Source organism: Camelina sativa, chromosome 19 (genome assembly GCF_000633955.1).
Source record: "Camelina sativa cultivar DH55 chromosome 19, Cs, whole genome shotgun sequence".
Taxonomy (NCBI): domain Eukaryota; kingdom Viridiplantae; phylum Streptophyta; class Magnoliopsida; order Brassicales; family Brassicaceae; genus Camelina; species Camelina sativa.
In genome coordinates this window covers 747,097-765,328 of record NC_025703.1, presented here as the reverse complement: position 1 = coordinate 765,328, position 18,232 = coordinate 747,097, and the positions used below count along the sequence as shown (strand labels likewise).

General features: G+C 36.9%; 6 protein-coding genes across 7 annotated transcripts in view; all 6 read left to right on the top strand.

Annotated features, from left to right (window-relative positions):
• Positions 566-1,990, top strand: LOC104763870 (LOB domain-containing protein 41-like). Its single transcript, XM_010487262.2, has 2 exons — positions 566-1,016; positions 1,181-1,990. The coding sequence occupies exons 1-2, from the start codon at positions 827-829 to the stop codon at positions 1,789-1,791; spliced, it is 801 nt and encodes a 266-aa protein (XP_010485564.1). The 5' UTR covers positions 566-826; the 3' UTR covers positions 1,792-1,990.
• Positions 2,103-5,729, top strand: LOC104763871 (ubiquitin receptor RAD23c-like). Its single transcript, XM_010487263.1, has 12 exons — positions 2,103-2,466; positions 3,064-3,225; positions 3,322-3,372; positions 3,546-3,613; positions 3,726-3,881; positions 3,972-4,149; positions 4,304-4,450; positions 4,550-4,615; positions 4,717-4,764; positions 4,858-4,970; positions 5,113-5,200; positions 5,328-5,729. Exons 1-12 carry the CDS (start codon positions 2,401-2,403, stop codon positions 5,442-5,444), a joined length of 1,260 nt encoding a protein of 419 aa, XP_010485565.1. The 5' UTR covers positions 2,103-2,400; the 3' UTR covers positions 5,445-5,729.
• LOC104763868 (T-complex protein 1 subunit zeta 1) lies at positions 5,889-10,820 on the top strand. The gene is made up of 15 exons (XM_010487261.2): positions 5,889-6,165; positions 6,279-6,342; positions 6,619-6,754; positions 6,991-7,142; positions 7,235-7,282; positions 8,408-8,500; positions 8,638-8,744; positions 8,852-8,966; positions 9,045-9,131; positions 9,425-9,629; positions 9,737-9,831; positions 9,919-9,987; positions 10,072-10,179; positions 10,275-10,393; positions 10,507-10,820. The coding sequence occupies exons 1-15, from the start codon at positions 6,032-6,034 to the stop codon at positions 10,580-10,582; spliced, it is 1,608 nt and encodes a 535-aa protein (XP_010485563.1). The 5' UTR covers positions 5,889-6,031; the 3' UTR covers positions 10,583-10,820.
• LOC104763867 lies at positions 12,084-13,603 on the top strand. The gene is made up of 2 exons (XM_010487260.1): positions 12,084-12,667; positions 13,014-13,603. The coding sequence occupies exons 1-2, from the start codon at positions 12,185-12,187 to the stop codon at positions 13,437-13,439; spliced, it is 909 nt and encodes a 302-aa protein (XP_010485562.1). The 5' UTR covers positions 12,084-12,184; the 3' UTR covers positions 13,440-13,603.
• On the top strand, positions 15,059-16,841 carry LOC104763866 (14-3-3-like protein GF14 nu). The gene is made up of 5 exons (XM_010487259.1): positions 15,059-15,160; positions 15,503-15,997; positions 16,107-16,229; positions 16,317-16,433; positions 16,547-16,841. Exons 2-5 carry the CDS (start codon positions 15,521-15,523, stop codon positions 16,625-16,627), a joined length of 798 nt encoding a protein of 265 aa, XP_010485561.1. The 5' UTR covers positions 15,059-15,160; positions 15,503-15,520; the 3' UTR covers positions 16,628-16,841.
• Positions 17,693-18,232, top strand: part of LOC104763864 (ultraviolet-B receptor UVR8) — a 5,777-nt gene continuing 5,237 nt past the window's right edge. Inside the window, exons 1-2 of one of the 2 annotated variants that reach the window (XM_019241579.1) lie at positions 17,693-17,813; positions 17,945-18,089. In XM_019241579.1, coding sequence (XP_019097124.1) covers positions 17,785-17,813; positions 17,945-18,089 — 174 coding nt within the window. In that variant the 5' untranslated portion in view covers positions 17,693-17,784. The remainder of the gene's footprint in view (positions 17,814-17,944; positions 18,090-18,232) is intronic. The other variant, XM_010487257.2, reaches the window with a different exon arrangement.

Genomic DNA, 18,232 nt, shown 5'->3' with positions numbered 1-18,232 from the left:
AAAGATGATTTAAGATTACGTTAATACGAAACCGTCGGCGTACAGAGTCACAAAAAGATCCGCCCACAGTGAGAGGAGAAGAAGAAAAGATTAAAAAAAAAAACTAGAAACCGGAAACCAGTCAATAGTTTTGGGACATAAGTTTAAAAAGCGGTATTGTGTAATAAGGATGGGATTATTTTTCCAGAAAACCAGGAGCTAAGCGTGGGCCCAATTGCTCCTCTCAAATGACTCAAATCCCATCTGGATGAAAATTACGTGGCGACTCGACCAAACTTCTCACGCGCGGCCGTGACAGGCACGTGTTTTTTTTGTTACTTCTGTCTTTTCAAAATCCAGCATTTAAGGACAGAGTTATTTAAATGCTATGGCACGTGTATGACACGCGCATGGGGATGAAAACAAAACTTGGGGAAGAAAACACAAGAAGCAAAACCTTAAATCAGGGCAAAAAAACAGCGGCGGTTCTGGGTGAAAAATTAGAAGGATTTCGATGAATTAAAAAGACAAAAACACCCTTGTCTTTAGAAGAAAACTGCTCTTCTTATCTTGTTTAAATCTTTTGTCTTCTCTCTTCTAAACATACCCTTGCTTTTATAATCTCTCCGCTCCCCCAAAAACCCAGGGGCTTCTTAAACGCAACACAATCCCCTTTAAAGCTTCCTTCTTCTTTCTTATATATTTTAGCGAATCTTCATCACCAACTCCCACATAATCTCCGAGATACCTTCATAAACCAGAGACAAAAAAAGGGTTTCAATCAACTGTTTTGTTGGTTTGGGTTTCGATCAGTTGTTGTTTTAATGTAAGCAAATCGAATTCAAAGATGCGGATGAGCTGTAACGGATGCAGAGTTCTTCGAAAAGGGTGTAGCGAGGATTGTAGTATAAGACCGTGTTTGTCTTGGATCAAATCTCCTGAAGCCCAAGCTAACGCTACCGTCTTTCTCGCCAAGTTCTATGGTCGTGCTGGACTCATGAACCTCATCAACGCCGGTCCTGATCACCTTCGTCCTGGTTAGTTGTTTTCCATTCGAAACGTCGCCGTAAAGTTTAAGGGACCTTTTTGTTTAAAACCGACGCCGTTTTTTAGATGGCAGTAGTGAATTCTATTTTGAAACGATACCGTTTGGGGTAGGTTATTTTTTTAACCAAATTAGGGTTAATTTATATTTCCGCAGGAATATTCCGATCGTTGTTGCACGAAGCTTGTGGGAGGATTGTGAATCCGATCTATGGTTCCGTGGGTTTGTTATGGTCGGGAAATTGGCAGCTTTGTCAAGACGCCGTGGAGGCTGTCATGAAAGGAGAGCCGATCACTGAGATCGCCACAGACGCGGCGACGATTGGCCAAGGTCCGCCGCTTAAGAGCTACGACATCCGACATAACTCCAAAGATGACAACTCCGCCGCCGCTGCGGCTACTGGCTCAACCGATCTGAAACGAGGGAAACCTCGCCGGGCTAAGAGGATCGCCGCCCTTGAAAAACAGGCGGAATCGGAGGGAAAGTCCGGCGGCGGTGAGGCTAGTCACGATTCGTCGTTGAGTCATCAGTCTGAAGTAGTGGCTGCTCATGAAGGAGAGAGTAAGGAGTCGGAGAGCGATGCCTCTGAGGTTTTGGCATTTTCGCCGCCGGCTGTTCAGGGATCCGGCGATATTAAGCTCGACCTAACTCTAGGGCTTGAGCCGGTGTCACGTGCGTATGACGTGGCGCCTGTGAAGAAGAGAAGGATCGGCGTGTTTGCCACGTGTCAGAAAGAGAGCACGTGTAAGACTGAGCTAATGCTCTGAGCTTCGTTTCCATCTCTCTCTCCGTAGAAGTTAAGTTTTGCCCGCAATCAGCTCAATTCGGTTCGGCTCTGATCATCGTCAAGCCGAGTCGGTAACTTTTTAATATAATTTTCCAAAGAAAAGAATAGCCAGTAACTATTATAATGTACAAACTTATTTGCAGAGAGTAATTCAAGAATTGGCTGAGATATTATTATTTCTTTCGTTTCTTTTACTAAAACAAAAAAGCTAAAATTAAATACAGTGAACCAAAAAGAAGAGAAAAAATTATAATAAAATCAATAGTGGATTGATGTTAAAATGTTATGGGCCTGTCTTTTAATATTCAAGAGTCATATTGGGCTTATCTATTGACGACGGACGGTAGTCAGGAAACTGTCAAGACGACGTGGCGTATTTTCATTGGATTGAGAACGGCTGACTTGGCATAGTTGAAAGCAGAAGCCATGTGCTTCGGGCCACAATCGAGTGAGGAGATATCGAGGGAACACGATCTTCTTCTTTCTCTCTTACCTACTCGCTTTCTCTCTCACTTCGCCGGCGGCGATCAATTCGAACGGAATTTTTGCCGGAGAAAACGGTCACCACTGGGAGGGGAATTGTGCCGATATGAAGATATTTGTGAAAACTCTCAAGGGGACTCACTTTGAGATCGAAGTTAAACCCGAGGATTCGGTATGCCAATTTCTTCTACTGATTGTTTCCTTACTTGTTTGTTAAATATGTATCCGAGGGATTGGATTTGGTTTTAGTTTGGTTTATGACATTATTTCGTGATCTGAGAATAAGTTCTTGTAAGTGGACTTTGGTAATTTCGAGGTTTCTTAAGAGAATCTATACTTACCAGCAGTCTTTTTTGTATGGTTATTTCACTGTTCGTAGTGGGAAATAAACCCATCTCGTTTGCATTTGAATTGTGTTTTTCATTAGGTTTGGATCCATTACCCTTCTCCTGCTTCTCCTAGTTGTTTTCCCAATTGGGAATTTCACAGTTTTTTTTCACTGAACTGAGAGTTTTAAATATCAAAAGCTTTCGTTATTTGATGAGCTGACTTTAGCTTGTTTGAACTTTATGCTTCCATGCTCTTTTACTTTCTATTTTTTTGTTTTGGGTGATTGTTTTAGACATTGTTACCTTGATTGCTATTTTGAGTCCTCTAGGGCATACCGAATCCTCTAGGTTACTAGTTTGTTGGTTGTAGTTGTAACGGACATTTTTTCTAATCTTTTAATGCATTTGACTATTATTGATGGTGAAATATTTACATTCAGGTTGCTGATGTGAAGAAGAACATAGAGACTGTACAGGGTGCGGATGTATATCCTGCTGCGAAACTGATGCTTATTCACCAAGGTAAAGTTCTTAAAGATGAGAAAACAATTGAGGAGAACAAAGTTGCTGAGAACAGTTTTATTGTCATTATGATGGCCAAGGTGCGTTTTGGATCTCGAAACAAAAGTAATTCTCTTGTTTAGTTTTTATTATAATAACCAGATTCTCATCTTTTCTCTCTGCTGCTAAACATGTAGAGTAAACCTGCTTCAACTGGAGCATCTAGTGCATCTGCTGGCACACCGCAGGTGAGTCGGTTCTGTTGTTATCACATCATTATAAAGGCTGAGATGCTGCAACTTGGGATTTTATAAAACTCTTGCCTCAGCAACTAGTGATTAATGAAACGAAAGTATCAAATGTTGTTTTAGAAACTTTATCTTCTTGTTTGTTGATTGATCTACCTTTTGTGTTGGTTCAGGCCAAGTCAATACCACCCTCAACATCACAGCCTTCAGTTTCTACTCAGACCGCTGCTTCTGTAGCAACGTGAGTTTTCGAGACAAGTACTGTTTGAGATTTTCTGGATTCTGTCTGAAAAAGTTGTGGTTACGTTCTATCCTAACAATAATTTTCAATCCCCAATTCTTGAACTGTGCAGACCAGTGGACCCTGCACCGACACGTCCGCCACCACCTGCACCGACACCGCTGCCCACACCTGCAACTGAAACTGTGAATGTACCTGAACCTGTGCCTGTAGCTGTAACTGAACCTGTGCCCGCAAGCACTCCTGCAGCAGACTCGGCTCCTGTGGGGTTAGTAGTATCTTTGATATCTAAATCTTCTGCACAATTCAGAAATTAACCTACTCTTTTTATGTTTCCTATTTGTTTTGGTTGAGATAGAAGTCAAGGTGATATTTACGGACAAGCAGCATCAAATCTAGCCGCTGGAAGTAATTTAGACAGTACCATTCAGCAAATTCTTGACATGGGTGGAGGAACCTGGGATCGTGACACTGTTGTTCGTGCACTCCGTGCTGCATTTAATAACCCTGAAAGAGCTGTGGAATATCTTTACTCTGTGAGTTCATTTATTTCTATGAATTTGCTGTAGATTTGTGTCCTTTCATGCAACTTTGTCTAAGAGGCATGTTTTGGTCATAATCACGATGCCTCACTAATCACTATGCCTATAATGAGAATATATAATTTTAACATCGAAATTTGTGTCTTAGGGGATCCCTGAGCAAGCTGAAGTTCCAGCAGTTTTCCGTGCTCCAGCTAGTGGTGGACAGCCAGCAAATCCTCCAGCACAGACTCAGCAACCCGCAGCAGCACCCGCAAGTGGTCCTACTGCAAATCCGTTAGATCTCTTCCCACAGGTAATACACCTTAAGATAGAAAGCGGACTTGGTTCATTCAAACTCTACATTATATATGGGTGTGTAACTAAATATACTCTTTATCTTTATCTTTGACAGGGCTTGCCAAATGTTGGCGGAAATCCTGGTGCCGGAACACTTGATTTCCTGCGCAACAGCCAACAGGTATAAACTGTTTTTTCTTTTTCTTTCTTACACTTGTTTACAGAATGAGTATATCAGACATCAATGTGTTACGTAAATACTTTTATTCTGGTGTATATTAGTTCCAAGCTCTGCGAGCGATGGTGCAAGCAAATCCTCAAGTTCTGCAGGTATGTTGATCCATTTCACAGAAGAACTGAAATCATTGTCAGTTTCCATTGAATATCTCGCTTCAAATGATTTTGTCCACGCGTTTTCTGCAGCCTATGCTTCAGGAACTGGGAAAGCAAAACCCAAACTTGATGCGGTTGATTCAAGATCACCAGGCTGACTTCTTACGCTTAATAAATGAACCTGTTGAAGGAGGTGGTGAGAGGTATGTATAATCCTGGTGTTATGATGATTATTTTACGATTATGACTCATATGTAATACACATTAAAACCAAAACACTATGAGGCATTTGATTACCTAAGCCGTGATTCCCCTTTTGGATAATTTCTGCACTGTATAATTCAGTGGCAATATCCTTGGCCAATTGGCGGCGGAGATGCCACAGCCACAAGCGATTCAAGTCACACCTGAGGAACGCGAAGCAATTGAACGGGTATGTTCCTTTCTCTTTCTGTCTCCCTCTTTTCTCCACTTGTAGAACTTCGATCTTCCCCCTTAGAAACAGTGTTTTTATCACCCTTTTTATGGACCAACTCGGTTTCGAATTGATGATAAAACAGCTTGAAGCAATGGGATTCGAGAGAGCACTAGTATTGGAAGTGTTCTTTGCGTGCAACAAGAACGAAGAGTTGGCTGCAAACTATCTTTTAGATCACATGCATGAGTTCGAGGAATAAGCTTCTACAGTAAAACTTACCTTTCTCTATTCTTGTCAATGGTCCATATGTTTACCTATATATATATTTGTGGGATGCCAAATTTGAACCAGAGACGACATTTCCTTGGATCTCCGTCACTTTGTCTATGCTCATGGCTCAGTTCTCAGTTTAAAATGGAGCTTCTCTGCTCTTTCTTTGTATTGTCTTTGATCGTCGTTAGTCCCTACTTTTACAAAATTGTAATGTTTAGTATATGTATCTAAATAGTAACAATATATATAAAATTAATGTAAGTTATCCTCACCAGGATGCATTAAGTTCAAATTTCTCAGAAATTGACATTATTGGTCTTCGGCTCTTCGCTGATTATTACTCAGATGTCTCTAGAGCAAATAGAGTTCTACGCTTTGCTAATACGACGTCGTTTACTCTACTCATAATGCCTTTTTAAGAGGTTTTCTCACTCGCATCTTCTTCTCTGGAGCCCTCACGAAAAAAACTCATCTCACTGAAGCTCCCACAGAAGAGAAGAAAAGCCCTAGAAATCTACAACCTCTCTCCCCTCTCCTCTCTTTCAACTTTGTTTCGATCTCTCATAATCGAAAATGTCTGTGCGCGTTCTGAATCCTAATGCGGAGGTTCTCAACAAATCAGCCGCGCTTCATATGACCATCAACGCCGCTAAGGGTTTACAGGATGTACTCAAGTCCAATCTCGGTCCTACGGGAACTATCAAGATGTAACTCTCTTCGCTCTTGATGGATCTATGCTTTATTCCTTCGTCTCTTCACTCTCACTGTATATATATATATATTCATTTTCACGCGATTTTATCGATCACTCTCTTTGTAGGCTTGTTGGTGGTTCCGGTGATATCAAGCTTACCAAGGATGGAAACACGCTTTTAAAAGAAATGGTATGTCCGATTCAAGTAGAATAAAATAAATATGCTAGATCTTGTTGATTGATTGATTAGAATCTAGAGTGTCTCCAGAAGCTTGTAAAACGCTAGGATTATGCCTACTTGTTTATTATATGAAGTCTGTTTATTATGGCTGTGCCATGTAATTTGGTTCGTTTTGGTCGAAGACATGTTAAACCCTACTTAGGTTTAGCTGATCTTTAGATCAGGGACTGGTCTAAATGGATAACTTTGATTCTTACAGTGGTGGTCACTTGCTTATCTTTTCAGCAAATTCAAAATCCAACTGCCATTATGATTGCGAGGACAGCTGTTGCACAGGATGACATAAGTGGTGATGGTACTACTTGCACTGTCATCTTCATTGGTGAGCTTATGAAACAGTCCGAGCGTTGCATCGATGAAGGTTAGCCAAACTAACTTGTCTCTGCATTTTACTTTGATTTGTTGCTGATTTGGGTAGTTTTATGCTTCTCTATGTCTGTCTTATATATTTAGTCTGGATCTGATGCCTTTTTATTTTCTTAATCTGTATGTCATGGTTAACATATAATACCTTTCTTCTTTAGTTCTGCTACCTTGTCATGTTTTGGTTACTTTCAGTGAGAAAAGGTCCTAATGAAAGGTTTATATTTGTCTCAGGAATGCATCCACGTGTCTTAGTTGATGGTTTCGAGATTGCTAAAAGAGCTACTCTCCAATTTCTCGAAACTTTCAAGACACCTGTGGTTATGGGTGATGAGCCTGACATGGAGATCCTGAAAATGGTTGCCAGGACAACGCTAAGAACAAAGGTATTCTTTGTTTGCTGGTATCTTTATGTTTTTGTTATCACCGACTCTTCTCTTTGCTTTCTGACTAGCTTTTTTTTTTCTGGCTTACTTAGTTGTATGAAGGCTTAGCTGACCAACTGACTGATATCGTTGTTAACTCGGTAAGTTTACTGATGAGTGATGATAGCTCTCATTGAATATCATCATGCTTTTTTCACATATACGAAAACTAATCTNAGTAGAATAAAATAAATATGCTAGATCTTGTTGATTGATTGATTAGAATCTAGAGTGTCTCCAGAAGCTTGTAAAACGCTAGGATTATGCCTACTTGTTTATTATATGAAGTCTGTTTATTATGGCTGTGCCATGTAATTTGGTTCGTTTTGGTCGAAGACATGTTAAACCCTACTTAGGTTTAGCTGATCTTTAGATCAGGGACTGGTCTAAATGGATAACTTTGATTCTTACAGTGGTGGTCACTTGCTTATCTTTTCAGCAAATTCAAAATCCAACTGCCATTATGATTGCGAGGACAGCTGTTGCACAGGATGACATAAGTGGTGATGGTACTACTTGCACTGTCATCTTCATTGGTGAGCTTATGAAACAGTCCGAGCGTTGCATCGATGAAGGTTAGCCAAACTAACTTGTCTCTGCATTTTACTTTGATTTGTTGCTGATTTGGGTAGTTTTATGCTTCTCTATGTCTGTCTTATATATTTAGTCTGGATCTGATGCCTTTTTATTTTCTTAATCTGTATGTCATGGTTAACATATAATACCTTTCTTCTTTAGTTCTGCTACCTTGTCATGTTTTGGTTACTTTCAGTGAGAAAAGGTCCTAATGAAAGGTTTATATTTGTCTCAGGAATGCATCCACGTGTCTTAGTTGATGGTTTCGAGATTGCTAAAAGAGCTACTCTCCAATTTCTCGAAACTTTCAAGACACCTGTGGTTATGGGTGATGAGCCTGACATGGAGATCCTGAAAATGGTTGCCAGGACAACGCTAAGAACAAAGGTATTCTTTGTTTGCTGGTATCTTTATGTTTTTGTTATCACCGACTCTTCTCTTTGCTTTCTGACTAGCTTTTTTTTTTCTGGCTTACTTAGTTGTATGAAGGCTTAGCTGACCAACTGACTGATATCGTTGTTAACTCGGTAAGTTTACTGATGAGTGATGATAGCTCTCATTGAATATCATCATGCTTTTTTCACATATACGAAAACTAATCTATGGATCTATTTTGGTTCTTCTAATTAGCTAACTCCCGCATTTAACAGGTTCTCTGCATTCGGAAGCCTGAGGAACCTATTGATCTGTTTATGGTTGAGATTATGCACATGCCCCATAAATTCGATGTTGACACACGATTGGTATGCCTTTGTTTTACAGTAAATTTCTTGAGTCAGAATTTGTGGATTTTCACACTAGTAAAATAACTTGTGTATGGAATCATAATTGTCATCTTTACCTGTTGTGAATATAACACAGATTGTTTCTCTTGTATTAGGTTGAGGGGCTTGTTCTTGATCATGGTTCAAGACACCCTGACATGAAGCGACGTGCGGAAAATTGTCACATCCTGACTTGCAATGTGTCACTAGAGTATGAGAAGAGGTACGTAATACAAATCTCTAGTTGATTGGTTGAAGACATATAAAGAAGAAGTTAGATGAGCTATCCTATGTATTTGTGCTTTTGTAGCCTAACTTCGTATATATCAGTGAAATTAATGCAGGATTTTTCTACTCAAATGCGGAACAGAGGGAAGCCATGGTTACTGCTGAGCGACGTTCCGTTGATGAAAGAGTTCAGAAAATTATTGAGCTGAAGAACAAGGTGAGTTTGAAACCGCTACTACCTCCAAGCCATATGCTGTATTCTTTCAGATATTTACTTGTTCTTCTTCTCTTGCAGGTGTGTGCTGGTAATGATAACAGCTTTGTTATCATAAATCAAAAGGGTATTGATCCCCCGTCATTGGATCTTCTTGCTCGAGAAGGGGTAAGCTATGATTAGTTTTTTCTTTTTTCAGCATCTGATTGCTAGAAAAGTATAGAAAATCTAGAAAAATATTGTGAAATCAAGTGAACTAATTTAATGTAAAGACAAAATGATTTTAAACCAAATAGAGAAAAGGTTATCCACTAAGAGTATTCACCTAGATGCAGATGCCTGGTTCTTGTAATAAGCTTGTTTCTTGTCTTGTACTCGGTTTCTCGTGTCTACAAGTTGTTACAGGCTTACAGCCGAATTATATTTCCGTTTCCTTATATATGTTGAATGTGTATCTCCAGATAATCGCCCTTAGAAGAGCAAAGAGGAGGAACATGGAACGTTTGGTTTTGGCATGTGGTGGAGAAGCTGTGAACTCAGTTGATGATTTGACCGCCGATTCTCTTGGTTGGGCTGGACTTGTTTATGAGCATGTTCTTGGAGAGGAGAAGTATACATTTGTCGAGCAAGTGAAGAATCCTCATTCATGTACTATCCTCATAAAAGGTACAAAGGGCATATCTTTTATCTCTTGGCAGCTAAGGTCTATTTTGCTTAATTTTATACGCCTGGTCACTGATCATCTATGATTTAAATTTGTTTTCTTTTTATAGGGCCTAACGACCACACTATTGCTCAAATTAAAGACGCTGTCCGTGATGGTTTAAGATCAGTGAAGAATACCTTAGAAGATGAGTGTGTCGTATTAGTAAGTACCTTCTTGTCTACAAGGATTAAATATATTGCTACTTCAGTGTGATTGTTTTGGTTTATTGACATCTGTCTCTTTCCGTAGGGAGCTGGAGCTTTTGAAGTTGCAGCAAGACAACACTTGATCAATGAAGTCAAGAAAACCGTTCAAGGGGTAAGTATAAAGTAAATTCCCTTTGCTCCAATACCAGTTCTTATTTTTTTCCGGTTGCTAATGTTAATTGTGGGCAAATTGCAGCGTGCTCAACTTGGTGTTGAAGCTTTTGCCAACGCCCTTCTCGTGGTACCCAAGACACTCGCCGAAAATGCTGGGATTGACACTCAAGACGTTATCATTTCTCTAACGGTATTAGACTTGTGTTTTCCTCATCTGCCACTATCGATTATGCTCTATTAAAGATTCTGTTTAGGTTTATTTACTGGATTTTAATGTTTATACAGAGTGAGCATGATAAAGGAAACGTTGTGGGACTAAACCTACAGGATGGAGAACCCGTAGACCCTCTGCTTGCTGGAATTTTCGACAATTACTCAGTGAAGCGCCAACTTATCAATTCAGGGTATGTGCGAAGCCAAAATGGCAACTCAACGCTAAAATTTGGCATTTAAAAATAATGGAGTCTTTAATTCAGTTGTCAGGCAGTTAAAACGGTTGTTTGGTTATATTTTGCAGGCCGGTCATTGCTTCGCAGTTGCTATTAGTGGATGAAGTGATTCGTGCAGGAAGAAATATGAGGAAGCCTACTTAAAAAGACTCGTCTCTTTGTTTTCCAATTTTTTACTTTCTACTTGGTTTAGTTTTTTTCCTTTGGTATTTTGAGCATTAGTATGTGAAATATTATTTCTTTTTGAGTATTTCTTTTTTACTTGTTATCTTTTGTTTGTCATTAGATAATTTTGGATCTAACTTTTTGTATCACAAAAACATGATGTATATCTTGAGAGTGGTTGGTTTCTAAGGACTAATATACTCTTGTTTGTAGTAGGCATGCATCATTGTTTTCAGTAAGGATGAATGTTTGAATCGAAACTGAATAATATGAGCGAATTCTGAAAAAAATAGAGAAATTAATTGTAAAGTAATCTCAACCACAACATTCTAATCTTGTATAACCCTAACTATGTACCAATTCGCCGTGATAAATCGATTTAAATAAAATATTATGAGTATAATTATTGTTTGAGACTTAAAATTTGTTTGTATAAAACAAAATAGAGAAAAATGACAAAAAAAATTGAATATTATTTTTATTTAGACGTTTATACCCAATTATTTTGGATTAGAATAAAAATAGACGAAATAATAAAAACGTGTCATTTAAAACCCAAAGTAATAAGTGTTGTTATATTCTTGCTATTTTTCAACAAAATCAAAATTCCAATTTTAAACCGGTTATCTAATTAATTATTAACTTTTAATATAAAAAAATTCGGTTTTCTGTTAACCATATCATACCAAAAATTAAACCGGTTATCTCTCTTCTTCCTCCTCTTCTCCCTCTAATTGTCGTTGCCTCGATTTGTCATTCCCTTTGTTCTCTCTAACAGATCAATTTCAGATTGCAATAATTAGAAATTACCCAGAAACTCTAGGGTTCTTCCGATTTTGTTCGAAAATAATCAAAATTGGGATTGATTACACCCAAATGTAGAAGCTAAACTTTAGAGATCCGATGAATCTAAGGTCGAAAAATTGAAAATCTTACCCTTAAGGTCTTTCATGGGTTTACGGTGATAAGACGTTAATGCTTCTTCCTCCCACTTTCCTTCCTTATCAATACTTCCAAAAATGATAGACTTTAACCTCTCGATTAGAGAACAAAGTCTATACGCGTATTTAAGAACTACTATTCCAAAAACTTCCAAAACGTATTGTCTTTGTTTAAGCAAATGTGTCTAGAGAGCAAAGTTATTCCAACAGTTAATAATTCCCAACAGTTATTCCAACAGTTGATACGTTTGTTCTCTAACACTTTTGCTTAATTTACATAAACAACTGTTGGGAATTATTAACTGTTGGAATAACTTTGCTCTCTAGACACATTTGCTTAAACAAAGACAATACGTTTTGGAAGTTTTTGGAATAGTAGTTCTTAAATACGCGTATAGACTTTGTTCTCTAATCGAGAGGTTAAAGTCTATCATTTTTGGAAGTATTAATAAGGAAGGAAAGTGGGAGGAAGAAGCATTAACGTCTTATGACCGTAAACCCATGAAAGACCTTAGTAGAGCTATAAATATTAGCTATACATATACTTACCCTTACCCACATTGCCAAAAAGCACTCCACTTCAAGAGAGATAAAAAATTATTACTATCGTACAACTTTGTGAGCTTTATCTGAATCAAGGATGCATCTTCCACTTACTTCGTTCATGACACTTTTGCTTGAAGAGGTTAAGATGGTGTGCTCGTTCAGTTCTGTATGTGAGGATCTCGCATCAACCGTGCAGGCATTGCTTCCGGTAGTCACAGAGATCGAGTCGATGCGTGGTGTTGGGGAACTAAAGAATCTCAAGGCCACAATAGATGATGCTCGTGTACTGGTTGAGAAGTGTTCAGTCATCAAGAAGTGGGATTTAATCGATAAATCTGTATATGCCAGAAGAGTCAAGAATATCAAGGAGAAGATGTTCATGTTCTGCCAGTTTCAAGTACAGCTTATCCAGCTTAGGAACCAGTTGGAGTCTATGGTTACGATGGAAGCCACTAAAAGTTGTATGAACCAACAGCCGATTACGAACATGGAGAGTAAATTTGAAGCAGTATCTGCTGTTGTGGGAGCTGTAGGAGCTGGGGTCTCTGAACTCCTGGGAGGAGTGATTGGAAACAAGGTGAGTACTGAGTAATATGTAACCTTCTATAAATTTTTAAATTTTAAATTAAAACAATTTATAATAATAGAAAACCGAAAAATTAGTGGAAAATATCCTGAATTTGTGTTATTCTTGGGGGAAAAAAAAACTTTTTTGATATTTTTTTTTTGGAAAAAAAACTTGTAATGTTATGTTACTATATATGTTTGGAACATAAACTTAAAAGTGTGTTGTTTTACGAATTGTCCAAAAGTTTCCTCTCGTGCTAAAACCAAAGACGGACTTGGTCTTCATGCATGGTTGAGCTCGAGTCCTAGAGAGTAAATAACCAATTTCTGATATGTTGATTGATGGTTTTGGCTAGTTGAATTTGAGTCATGGGGATTTCGAGGTGAATGAACTCGAACCAAGTGCTGCTGGGGAAGCTGAGGTCTCTGCTCTCGTGTTACTGGTGATTATAGAGACTAAGAAGGTGTTTAGGTTCAAAACTCTATCTGAGGAGCTCGCATCAACGTTGGAGGAGTTGCTTCGAATAATCTTAGAGATCGAACTGCTTCAAGGTGTAGATGTTGAGGAACTGAAGAAATTCAAGGATTTATTAAATGAAGCACGTGTATTGGTTCAAGAGTGTTCAGAGGTCACGTCGTGGGATATACTTAGAAAAGCTCAATATACCGAAAGAGTCGACAAAATGAATTCTAAGATGCTCAACTTCTGCCAAATTCAACTACAACTTTTGCTGCTTCGGAACCAAGTAAAAATGAAGTGTGCGGGTATCGGATGTCCCTAGAAGTTTAAGTTCAAGTTTGCCTTGCTTGGACTTGCGGCCCTCATTTCTATATTTATCTCCTATTTTTATTCAACTAAACCACACTATACAAAACATGTATGCACATCTATGCTTTAATCTCTCTTTAAAAATAAAATAAAAAATTACGACAAGTTATATATATTTATCTCCTATTTTTATGACAGGTTATATATTTTCTTTCGTATATATATCCTTTACGTCTTGAGTTTATATTATCGAGATAACGACACACATATTCTATAACTCGGTATATCCCTTGCCATCATCTAAAGTCAATCAATTCGACTCAACTTGTATGTGATTGTACCAATCGATTTGTTTTTTTTATTAATCGGTCTTAATGTACAACTAGGTAATAATCTGCAATATATGCGAGATAAATCGACTCAAATAAAATTATTATTTGGAATTTAATGTGTCATAATAATAGTTTTACACATATTTTTTTTAATTCAAATTTACAATTAATTATTTTGTATAAATAATATATTTCTCCGGTGAATTGTGGAAAATAATGTTAATTATTGTGATAATTGTGATAATGTTATTTATTTATAAGATTATTTTAATAATTAATTTTAGTATATACTCTTTTGTTTCATAAAGATTGTCATTTTAGAATTTTATATTTGTTTACAAAGAGTGTCATTTTACATTTCCAATGTACTATTTTATTTTTTCAATGCATCTTTTCATTAGATTTTATAGTTTTACCCTTAATCTATGACTAAACTAACCCATTAAACATTTATTAAATAAGTATATATATGAATCTTTTAATATTTTTTTAATTTGTGTGAAATGTGTCAAAATAACATTTATTGTAAAACAGAGGGAATACTTGAATAGTTATCAAATATTTTTAAATCGAAGAATAAGTTTTGTATTTCAAAAAGTTAAATAGATGAATAAGTTTTTAATAATTTATGAAATGTAATTTACTTTACATAATTAAATATGTTATAAAATGATAATTAAATTATTAACTATATTTTATTTTTTTAATAGTTGATGAAGTCTTTCATTTTAAAAACTAACAAAAATAAACATTACTTTATATATTCTAATGACACATTTGTGTAAATAATAATGAAATAAAGATTTCTTTATATGTTTTAATAGTAAATTTAATAAATTAAACGATTTATTTTTGTAAATTGTTTATCTTAAGTTATTAAATCTTTAAATTGCTACGGGATAACATATCAACATTTTCAACAAAATGTTTCTTTATTAATATACAGAGGATTATAGTGTATTGTGAACATTTGAAGAAATTTGTGTCGAACATCAATGTGAAAGCCGAAATTAAAGTAATTCGTTTTTCTTCTCAAATTTTATGATTTCTCAAATTCGACGGAAATAGAACCAAATTTATTTGAAAACACAATATAGTCAAATTACCAACAATGCACGGCATACAAACTCTTTAATGACTTTTTATCCTATAAATGGAATCAGGGCCCAATCCATGTGTAAAAATATTATTTTTCACGTTTATTTAAAGTCTTTGACGGGTCAACACCGTTAGACACTTGTCGAATTATTATTGGGCCTTTTTCTTCTTTACTTTCTCCAAAAATCAAAGCCCAGTCTCTTCTTCCCTTTTTCCCCCTAATTTCTCACTTCCCCCCTTCACAAAGTCACAAGACTCACAAGCTTCGAATTCGACAATCCCTAATTCCAAAATCCCCCCCACGGTAAGCTCCCCGGATCTGGTCTCTCTCTCTCTGCTCGACGAACCATTCTTGTGTTGCTCGTTCATGTTTTTGTTTCCTCGACTTCGTATCTTTGTATCGTATGTGTTCCTTGTTATTTCGAGATCTGGCATAATCTAGGTTTATTTCTAGGTCTTGTGTTTATCTGTCGGCATATTGTTCCTTTTATGCTTTTTCGTAATTGAGGATTGATCCGTACGAGAAAATGGTTGAAAACACGAAACCGTTGTTCTCTTTTGTGATTTTCGTAATTTATTGGGAATTATGTTGGTATATACAGTGGTGATGCTCATAAAATTTTGTTAATGGATTTTGAAAAAACAGGATCTAATAACACAGAAGATGTCGTCTTTGAGGGAAGAGAATGTGTACTTAGCCAAGTTAGCTGAGCAAGCTGAACGTTATGAGGAAATGGTTGAGTTCATGGAGAAAGTCGCAAAGACTGTTGACACCGATGAGCTTACTGTGGAAGAGAGAAACCTCTTGTCTGTTGCTTACAAGAACGTTATTGGTGCTAGGAGAGCTTCCTGGAGGATCATATCTTCCATTGAACAAAAGGAAGAAAGCAGAGGCAACGATGATCATGTTTCGATTATCAAGAACTACAGAGGAAAGATCGAAACCGAACTTAACAGAATCTGTGATGGAATATTGAATCTTTTGGATTCTCACCTTGTTCCAACTGCATCTTTGCCTGAGTCCAAAGTCTTTTACCTCAAAATGAAAGGTGATTACCACAGGTACCTTGCTGAGTTTAAGACTGGTGCTGATCGGAAGGAATCTGCAGAGAGTACCCTTGTTGCTTACAAGTCAGCTCAGGTACAAACTCTTTTAAGTTTGAACATCTATCTAAATTTGCTGCTTGAGACCAGTCAAGGGGGTTGTATTGATGAATGCTTTTACATATGTCCTTTTTCTTATAATGCAGGATATTGCACTTGCTGAGTTAGCTCCTACTCATCCGATTAGACTGGGACTTGCTCTTAACTTCTCTGTCTTCTACTATGAGATTCTCAGCTCACCTGATCGTGCTTGCAGTCTTGCAAAACAGGTTTGTTTTTACCCTACGGGATGTTATGGTACTTTCAGACTTTTTAACACTTGTTCAAGATTGCTTAATATTGTTTTTTTTTCGCAGGCTTTTGATGAGGCCATTTCTGAGCTGGATACATTAGGAGAAGAATCATACAAAGACAGTACACTGATAATGCAACTTCTCCGTGACAATTTGACCCTCTGGACTTCTGACATCAATGTAAGCTTTTGTCTCCCTCCTTGAATTGTTCTTCCCATTAACCCATATCCTCGCAATCTAAGCTTCTTTACCGAGAGATTTCGACTAAACGCTGATGTGTTGCTCATTTTCAGGATGAGGTGGGTGGTGATGAGATCAAGGAGGCGTCAAAACATGAGCCGGAAGAGGGGAAACCAGCAGAGACAGGGCATTGACCAGATGGTAGAGAGGAAGAGATGTTTCTAAGTATGTAATGGTACGGATTTGGCTTTAGTTTCCAAAAACATATGATATGATTATTATTGGGGTTTGTAGTAGCAGCGAGAAAGATCATTATTTGATATTCTCTTAGAAAACTTAAAAACCTCTGTTCTCTTTTCTTTAGTTGGTTGGCTTTTAAAAAGCTCCTGATCGCTGATTCTCGCGATATTGCTTGTTAAGTACTTAAGGAGTGAAGAAAGAAGAAACAAAACTATTTTAATTCATCTTTAAAGAATCGTGAGACAATAGAACAAAAATAATTTCCAAAATGTCTTTTTTTTTTTTTTTTGGGCAAAGCATTATTCTTCATGTCATAATTTATTTTCCTTTTGTGCAGTAGTAACACTCATGGGTCTCTTTCCATACATGATACATTTAAATTTATTGTCTTTATTTATCATTTTCTGTTGTTCCTTTTTTATTCATGTTTCCCATACGTGTATTTATATTTTGTATAGAATTTTTTTACTCTCTCTGTTTCAAAATATAAGATGTTTTAGAGAAATTTGTTGTTTCATAATATAGTATGTTTTCAAATTTTAATGCAACTTTTAGATTAGTTTAGTATTTTATATTATGCAGTATTGTTTCTAATTGGTTGAACTTGTTAAAAGTAAAGATTTCTTAATCTGCTTGTTTTGCTTAATATTTTGAAATGGAGGAGTATATTCAACTAACATTACTAGAAACTGAAAAAAATCTCGTCAATAACTCCGAACACATATGCTAAAATCAATAGTTTAATTGAGCATTTACCTTTTTGAAATACGAATATACGCAAATAAATGTTTTTAGTGATTATGAATATTATTCCTATTACGAGCGGATTCTTTAGCACGCCAAGCGCGTGTGTCTCCGCTTCATGTTTTGTTTATAGACAATTTTCTTTCTAATTGGCTCGTTTGAGCTGATTCTTTTGTTGAAAAAAAAAAAGAATATTATTCCTATTAGTATTAATTAAGTAATTAGACACATACTTAACATAAAAACACACATCGCTATTATTATTACCATCCCCCTCCTCGAATCCCACTGCTTTGCTTTTTTCCGCTTGTCTTTGTGCATTCATTCACCTTCTCTCTCTCCTCTCTCGTCTCTCTCTCTTTCTCAAATGGTTTCAGCTACTTCAATCATAGCCTGGTCTAATACTATTCTCTTCACAACTCTCTCTACTTATCAAAGTTTCGATTTTTTTTTTCACTCGCTTTTGTTAGTACTTGGTCTCTCACTCTATCTTGTTATCTTCTTGTTTTTTTTTTTTTGCTTTTCAGGGGCTCTGGAGAAGATGGGCAACTAGGAATTGGTACCAACGAAGACAAGGAATGGGCTTGTGTCGTTAAAGCTCTTGAGCCTTACTCTGTTCGCTCCGTTGTCTCTGGTAGCCGTAACTCCCTCGCCATTTGCGATGATGGCACGGTACTATCCGAATATTCATTGGAATGAGATTTGTCTTGTTTTAATTTGGTCTTTTATGTATTAGGGGAGCTCATATTTATCTGTTATAGCCAAAAAAGAAGAGGGCGTTTACTGTTTGGTTTTACAAGTTCTCTTAAGATTTG